The sequence below is a fragment of the Leuresthes tenuis genome, unplaced genomic scaffold (genome assembly GCF_036924035.1).
Source record: "Leuresthes tenuis unplaced genomic scaffold, fLeuTen1.0.hap1 SCAF_1, whole genome shotgun sequence".
Taxonomy (NCBI): Eukaryota; Metazoa; Chordata; class Actinopteri; order Atheriniformes; family Atherinopsidae; genus Leuresthes; species Leuresthes tenuis.
In genome coordinates, this window is record NW_027325355.1 from 20,160,344 (window position 1) to 20,168,787 (window position 8,444).

Here is an 8,444-nt window from a genome sequence, read left to right on the forward strand (position 1 = left end):
AGAAAACAAACTGGGCAGTCTCTTCTATTGAAAACACCGGACAAACGCTTTTTGATTAAGGTAATTTGTCACGGTTGTCCTATGTTTTATAAAAGTTGGGGTGTTTTTTTGATAATAATATTATGCTAAAATGTCGCTGCACTCTGTATCTCCATCTGTTCACAGCTGACTCGTTGTTATGGAGCGATGCTTTAGGTAGGAAAAGCACTAGAAAGCACCCAACCAAGCTAATAGCTGCCCACTCCGGCTTAAGCTTGACGCGGTGCCCGACAAGACTGGCAAAAAATATGTATAGTTTTTACATTGGTTTTTAAGGAGGAGCATTTTAATTAGTTTATGCAGTTTTATTTCGCTCATAATGCTCGTGTTTTGGCTGGCTCCGATGGTGAGGACGCGACGCTGAACTTCACTCCAAATTTAAACCAATTTAAGAGTTCCTTACTTGTCCAATACAGGACATATCAAATAACACAATGACTCATTGGCTTATTCAACATTAGACTTAGTCTTGTATTACACATAGACAATTCTGGTTTTTCTAAGCGGAAATTTTAATATTTTTCCCAACAATCATAAAAGGTTTTATTTTACAATTTGTTCTGCCGCCGGGAGGAAAGAAGTACTGAATTTGGCAGCTGAACGGCATGTTCGTTTGTAAGCTGGGATAGATTGTATTGACGTTTATTTCGTGTTAAGGCCAGCCAGCACATGAAGCATTACCTGTTACATGATAATAGATCACTTGTGTGATCTATCATTGTGTGCTTTGACTGCATGCCATCCCTCACTCTGGTTATAGTGACTGTAACTGTAAGGGATGCTCCTATTTTCTCTTAGTTGAAGAAACTCAGTTTATCCCGACAGTTTTATGCTTCTGACATCTATATTAACAACCAAAGTTTGCTTTTGCATGTATACATGTATATGTCTGTCCAGCCAGTCAGAGTTATTTCTCCAAATTCTGGTCAGAAGATTATAAGAAAGGGAGACAACATATACCTTTTTTCATTTTTTTTCACAGGAAAGAAAAAAATGGAGGACAAAACAGTGATTTTATAATCTTTTTTTCTTTTTCTTTCAACAACCATCTCTTCTCTTATTTTTCATCCGAAGTGTCAGCAGGGATGGTCCTGCTCCTTGCTCCTCACCTCCACCAGCATCACCTTCCTCTCCTAACATCCTCCCTTTCCCTCGCAACCCCCCTCCTGTGCCACCCGCCTCTGCCCCTTCACCTCTGACTCCTCCTCCTCGTCAACAAGGAAGGAGGACTTTTGCAGGAGCCATGGTAGATGTCAGTAAATGGCCTCTGTTCTCGCTGCTGAGCAGCGAGCAACAAGCGACAGTCCGACAGGCCTGTGTATTTGGAACCTCTGCTAATGAAGCCATATACATCACACATGGAAATGAGGTGAGCATTGCGTGCTCAATACACCTGCATGTTGGTAGATGCTTTCATCTTTTAGAAGTCCTAATTTATTTAAATTTGTAGCATTGTTGTGTCTTTAGACTAATCTGTTTCATCTTTAGTTTCTTCTGTCAGTGCAGATATACTTTGTCATTTTGTCTTTCAAATTGCTTTGTTGCATGATGCAATGTCATGGATAGCATGCCACTATGGATAGAGTTCCTAAAACTATTGGTTTGTACAGCGGTTGCATCGTGTGTGCTGGTGTAAGGTGCTGAGTTAATTAAAACAGAAATGAACACTTTACTTAGAGCTGCGTAAACGATAGCCAGACTTATTAAGTAGATGAGATTTTCTGTGAAAGATTTGTACTTTTTGTTGGTGATAACAGACTCGAAGTGCAATAGGGCAACATCCTATTGCATGTCAATCGGTTATAAAGGCCTTGGTTACTCCCCATTTTATCTGTCTACTGTTAAGTAGTGTTTCTGTTTCTTTCATGTCCAGATGTTTGTGTTAGGGTTGAACTGCAGTGGTTGCCTTGGGACAGGAGACAGTGTGAGCATCATTGTTCCAAAGAAACTGGATTTCTTGCATGGAAAGAAGGTTTTCAGTCTAAGCTATGGCAGTGGACCCCACGTCCTGTTGTCTACAGATGGTGAGTTATTACACCTGCTAGCTGTATAAAGCATTTAGTTTGTAAATCTTTCTCAAATACCTGAACCCTTTGTGTCCCTTCCCATTAGCCCTCATACCATTTATTGTATGAAGAAATATATGCGCAGCACATATTATGCTTGCATGAATACAAACTTTCATTGCAACTTGTCAGTATTACTTAATGGATGGAGCCCTGTGCCTGCGTCCTGACAACTAGATCATTGAGGGATGATGGAGAAACAGGGAGTGGCCTCTGTAAGATGTGGCAGAGCAGTGTTGTGCATTTTCAGTTCAAAGAGACGGTGATTGATTGCACCAACCCAAGTTATTGGTAGTTTGACTTTCAAAGAGCCTTCATTCATAACCCAATGGTTATCAATGAAGCCTGGTTATCCAGGCTGTATGTTTGAGGATTCAAGATGAGCAGCAGGAAGATAATGGCAGATTTATTTATTTTTTTAAGCACTGTGGGATTTTTGTTTTGATTCTTCTTCTTTTTTTTTTTTTTTATTCAAAATGTTTCAGAGTTGATGGATCACCCGCCTCACTCTGTTTTCATTTCTCTCACTTTTTCAAAGAAGAATGAATTGGAATTGATTTGCCAGACATGCAGGTTTTTACAGAAAAAGTATTTTTGAATATAGGTGGAACTTTTTTTCTAAAACTGAAACTTTCATGTTTCCCTTTTATTTATCACCCTTCTGTAGAATGTCGCAAAACATGAATTTGAGTCTTTATAGCTCAATAATATCTGATTTCATATCATGAGGAAGAGGAATTTTCATTCCGAGTTTATAGGTACTGTTTAGGTGTGTGCAGTTCATCACTGACATGAGGTGCTGGAAATGTTAAATGCTTTAAAAGTAATTGAATTTGACTTTTTAAAACAGTGGTAGAGCCCCGGCTAAAAACAGATTACCTTTATTCAAACTCTCTGATTTATTGCAGATGGACAGCTGTTTGCGTGGGGCCACAATGGCTACAGCCAGCTGGGGAATGGCACGACATCCCAAGGGCTGTCCCCAGCGTTGATCACTTCTAACCTGCAGAACAAGAAAGTTGTCGAGGTGGCATGTGGCTCACATCACTCCATGGCCCGTAGTGCGGACGGAGAGGTTTGTATGTTCCTCTTTTAAGAGTTAATAAGACACTTGGTATTAAAACATGTCTGTATAGTTTATATACATACATATATATATACATACATATACATTTTAAATTGGAACATCTTTGCATGTGTTTGGCATTTTGTGTTTGGTTTGGAATTGGTCTCTGAAATACCCTGATCAGCCATCTCCTTCCCTGCTCGTGTCACACTGAGCAGCTTATTTTTAACCCAAAGGAATTAAGGCTTGTTAGGATGAGTGTTTGTCTAGTAAGCAGGGAGAGCTGTTAAATGTCACTTACTATACTGTAGTGTGTATTAGTCTAGGCATGCACATTGTGATCAGCACATCATTGGTATGGGCAGATGATGAGATGTCACATCAGCCCAAAAATTAAATACGGATAAGTTTGTCCTGACTGTGGCTCTTTTAAAGAGTGTAAAGATTTTTGTTTTTAGCACTACATGGAGCTGGAAGATATTTCTGTTTAATTTCTCACCACATTGCCATCCACCCTGTAGGTGTTTGCGTGGGGTTATAATAACTGTGGTCAGGTGGGTTCAGGCTCTACAGCCAACCAGCCCTACCCCAGGAGAGTCACCGGCTGCCTGCAGGGCAAGCATGCAGTGGGCATCACGTGTGGTCAGACCTCCTCCATGGCTCTGATTGACAATGGAGAGGTAAAGATAACATTTTTACTCTCACCGAGCCCAGCTGGAAGGCTGAACTTGTCACAGTAAATGGTGCTGTTTTGTCTGTTCAGGTGTATGGCTGGGGCTACAATGGAAACGGGCAGCTGGGTCTTGGCAACAATGGAAATCAGATGACTCCTTGCCGCCTTGCCACACTCCAGGGGCTGTGCATCCAACAGGTGAGAGTTGATTAAAATAAGGGCATATTTAATTTTACTGACTCGCTGGATCATTCTTAGGAATGCAGTGGTTGGTGTTTATTAGAACAGATTGAATGGTTGCCTGCAGGATCATTAACTCTTAAATCATTCTCTGCTTTTCAGATTGTATCGGGATATGGACACTGCCTGGCACTAACAGATGAAGGTCTGCTGTACGCCTGGGGAGCTAATACCTATGGTCAACTTGGAACTGGCAACAAGAGCAACCACCTCAGTCCTGTCCGAATTATGGCTGACAAAGACAGGTATAGTGGAGATGGGAGGCTTTTGTGTTTGGTGACAGACAAGGTTCTCCCCCATCCCGTTCTGATTGAACCCTTCTGTTTGCTGCTCTTATTTCCTCTCTCTGTACTTCACATCCTGCCGCTGGTCGTAAGTTGTTGTCATTGTGCTCAAGAAGTTTTATTAACAGTGACTATTGGCCAGATACTGCCTCGGCAGAGCACTGTTCACTCCAGTGTGTCGAGGTTTTGCATTCACTCAAAGCAAAATACAGCAGTATCTACAATGTGTTTCAGTATGTACTTGATAAAATAAAATGATCCACATATTAACGCATGTTTCACTCAGCAGGGTTGTAGAGGTTGCTGCATGCCATTCAACACATACCTCAGCAGCCAAGACTCAAAGCGGGGAGGTATACACGTGTTTTTTTTTTTTTTTTATATATATATTTATCTTTGCAGTATTTCCAAATATTTACACAAAATTGAATGATAAATGGGGCTCCTGCTTTAAATCTGGGATCTTGAACCAGTCATGAAGGCTCATGCAGGCCTAAAAACAAAGAAATACAATCTTTTTTTGTATTTGGCTCGTCGTTTTCTCCTTTTTGCACAGCAGTGTACTTAACTTCCAAATATCAAAATTATTATCTGTTTAATACAAAACCTTGACTCTGAAACTAAAGATTGTTTTCCCTTTATGACATGACAAAAGTGTCTTTGTGGAAACGAATGGATCATTAACTCTTACCAGTCTGTGCCTCTCCAAACTTAAAATGCTTAATGAAATACTTATCTTTTAGGTGTACATGTGGGGTCAGTGTCGGGGTCAATCCATCGTTCTGCCCCATCTAACACAATTCACCGACACTGATGACGTCTTCGCCTGCTTCGCCACTCCTTCCGTGACGTGGCGCTTAATATCTTTGGGTGAGAGAAAGTGAGGATGTCAACCCCTCGCAGAATGAGGAAAAAACAATGAAATAGTACATCATTATTGTAAGTGTTACAGCAATATTAATTAGTAAATTCAGTGGTGAAAGCTCAAGTATTTGTTGCATTCTGCTTCATTCTAGATCAAGACGATTTCATGACGGTTACCGAGGCTCTGAGGAAAGAGTTTGACAGCCCAGAAACATCCGACCTCAAGTTCAGCGTCGAAGGCAAATGCATTCATGTTCACAAAGCTGTGCTGAAGATCAGGTGTGTGTGTGCGCTTTTCTCAGTGTATGTTATTGAGAACTTTACAAGTAAACTTGTTGAGGTGCTGCTTTTTCTATTTTTTTTAATTGACACGTCAATCATACAGTAGCTCTTGCCAAAAGAAATCTTGATGCTCTACACAACTTTTGATAGTTTTTGTTTTTATTGCCGATCAATACTCAGTGTTGTATTCGACTTGAATCGTGTATTTTGAACGAGCAGGTGCGAGCATTTCCGCTCAATGTTTCGCTCCCAGTGGGTAGAGGACCAGCAGGAAGTGATCGAAATCGGCCAGTTCACGTACCCAGTCTACAAAGCCTTCCTGCAGTTTCTGTACACGGACACTATTGACCTTCCACCTGAGGATGCCATCGGTTAGTATGCATTCATTTCTTTTACATACTGTGATCTATTTAATCAGAATACATGGAGGTGTGTGTGTCTTTCTATGATATGTCTTTATGTTGGCTGCAGGCTTGTTGGACTTGGCCACCTCCTACTGTGAAAACCGCCTGAAACGTTTGTGTCAGCATATCATCAAGAGAGGAATCACTGTGGAAAATGCCTTCACCCTGCTGTGTGCTGCCATACGATACGATGCAGAGGTACTGTTGTACAATCACGCTCTTCACTCTTGCCACGGTTAAGGTTTAAGGTTGTTCCTGCTAGTTTATCTTGGTTTCATATTGGCTGAATGCAGTATATGCATCCGTCACCCTTTCATGCCCCCACACAGTTGCCACTTGTTGACAGTAATACTTCTCTTGGCAACGTTTTTGTGACATCTGGTGTGTATGCAGTGAACTGCATGAGCAGTATAATATTCGCCACCTTTGTTAAAAACTGCCCCCACATCACAACTTTATTTGCTTTATATCTGACTTTATGCCTTTTGTCAACTTTTTTTGCCTAAGTCCAATTGAATCTCATTGTATTCTAAAGCCGTTTGACATTTTTGTTTTTCCAGGACCTTGAGAAGTTCTGTTTCAGGTTTTGTGTGAACCATCTGACTCAGGTGACCCAGACAGCAGCCTTCTGGCAAATAGACGGAGCAATGCTCAAGGAGTTTATCGGCAGAGCCAGCCGCTACGGAGCCTTCAAGAACTGAGTTGTGCTTTTCTTGCAAAATAACTACATGCGTCATTGTTGCAAAAAATGGTCACATTCCTACTGATCCAGCCCATGACAAAAGGGGATCCCCTCTTTTGGAATGCGTTTGTATACCTACTAAGGGACACGGCATGCTGCGCAGGTTGTTAAACTGCAACTGAAGCTGCATTGTCTGTGGTTTTAAAATCAGCACTTTGGTCGATATTCGTGGAGCCCCTCTGCACATTCACGGCCCATTTTTGTCAGATGAATTTACAAAGCTTTGTGGTTTTTTTTTTTTTTTTTTTTTTCTCTATACCAGTTCTTACATTCCTCCTTCACTTTATTATAAAGTGGGATGCACCAAAAAGCTGGGAGAGCACTAGTCTGATGCACACCGGCCAAGTGCCACTGGACTGAAATGCACCTTTTGTGTTGCTTTTCTTTTAAAAATGCAGTTTTTGAGTTTGTAGGTCTTTAAGATGTTGAATTTATAAAGAGGATATGCATTACTTAAAATCTTCATGATATACCCAATGACCCATAGCCTATGCAGCGCTGCGGTTGTTATTGTAACTGTTCTGTTAAGTTTGGTAGTTCAGAACTGTTTTTGGATATTCTCATTTTCATTATCTTTTGATGAGCTTCCTCTGCCTTGCTTCTGCTCTGTGGCAGTTCATATATATATATATATATATATATTATTTGCTTGCTCTGTTCAGTAAACAAATGGTGGAAAACATTTAAAAATCTGGAAGCACAGACCAGGAAAGTGACTCAAAGGATGTTGCACAGGAAATGTTTCAAAAAGCTCCGGTGAATGTTTGAGGTGCTGTTATCTTATATGCTCTTTCTTTCCATTTCAAGTGAATAAGTTGTAAAAATGTATGGAAGACATGTTATATTATTTTTTTGTTTTGTTTTATTTTATTCTTCCTAAAAAGCCACTTGAAACTTTTTATAACTGCTTTTTTCACACGTGTTAATTCCATTGTGATGATTACAAAGAAGCAAATAGTGTAGCAAGATTTGGAACGTTGATTCAAAACTCCCTTTAGGTCCTTGCTTTTACTCTCTGCTGCATCACTGGGTGTGATTGGAAAACATATTTATTGGCCGGGTCATCTGCTGTAAACCTGATTTCTGTTTCCTGAGTTAGGTTTCCTTTTCTTGGCTCACCCTAATGCTTGAGAGTGGGACATTGGTTTATTATAAAAGCAATGTGGGTTTGCAGTTTTCCTCAAATTTTAGAATGAAAACAAGGACATGAAAATTGCTATAATTTAAATTTCTGCACTGTATTATAATTTTGTTATGCTTTTTAAAAATCTTTTCTTTACTTAGGATTAGTTTATAAAGCTGATGGTTGACTGTTAATGGCACATGGTTAACTTATAACGCTTTAATATTGGGATTTGTTTTACACATCCTCAGCTGTTACATACCTGTAATTATGTTTATTTTGTTTTCTTATTTAGTTATTAGGATGTTGGTCTCAAGGAAATGTACAAAATGAAAGTATGCTTTGTTTACATTGGATGCAAATGTTATTTTTTTGAATGATTTTTCTTCTGTATTATATTTAGCGTTTTGTGCTGAAGAAGCTGATATTAAAAAAAAAGGAAAAAAGCACATAAAAGCATCAGTTTCGTTTTCATATGAAGGAGCAGTGTGGAAGTTCCGCTGTTCGTGAGATTCAGTAATTTCCGAGTGCGTTTCAACGTTATGTCAGATTCTGTAACTTCCGATTGCACGTGAACGCAACACGCCATGCTTCGGAGTAAATACGGACCGCGTGCAGCACACACCACTAAACACATCCATCGCTCAAATGTGTCATGTCT

The 8,444-nt window shown here is 40.0% G+C and overlaps 1 protein-coding gene across 4 annotated transcripts; it reads left to right on the plus strand.

The window, feature by feature from the left end:
- On the plus strand, positions 1-6,984 carry rcbtb1 (regulator of chromosome condensation (RCC1) and BTB (POZ) domain containing protein 1). 4 transcript variants are annotated; one of them, XM_072397431.1, is made up of 14 exons: positions 25-60; positions 166-195; positions 1,114-1,408; positions 1,913-2,063; positions 3,014-3,180; positions 3,693-3,851; positions 3,935-4,042; positions 4,187-4,329; positions 4,655-4,721; positions 5,112-5,238; positions 5,385-5,511; positions 5,734-5,885; positions 5,986-6,116; positions 6,479-6,984. In XM_072397431.1, exons 2-14 carry the CDS (start codon positions 179-181, stop codon positions 6,617-6,619), a joined length of 1,785 nt encoding a protein of 594 aa, XP_072253532.1. In that variant the 5' UTR covers positions 25-60; positions 166-178; the 3' UTR covers positions 6,620-6,984. The 4 variants fall into 4 exon arrangements, with proteins under 4 accessions (XP_072253685.1, XP_072253532.1, XP_072253453.1 ...); XM_072397584.1 differs by lacking the exon at positions 166-195 and having other exon boundaries at positions 1-60; XM_072397352.1 differs by lacking the exon at positions 25-60 and having other exon boundaries at positions 90-195.
- The last annotated feature ends 1,460 nt before the right edge of the window (positions 6,985-8,444 follow it).

Coding starts and splice junctions, on each gene's coding strand:
- rcbtb1 (XM_072397431.1), top strand. Junction 1,409..1,912: donor ACATCACACATGGAAATGAG/GTGAGCATTGCG, acceptor TTTCATGTCCAG/ATGTTTGTGTTAGGGTTGAA. Junction 4,722..5,111: donor CCAAGACTCAAAGCGGGGAG/GTATACACGTGT, acceptor CTTATCTTTTAG/GTGTACATGTGGGGTCAGTG.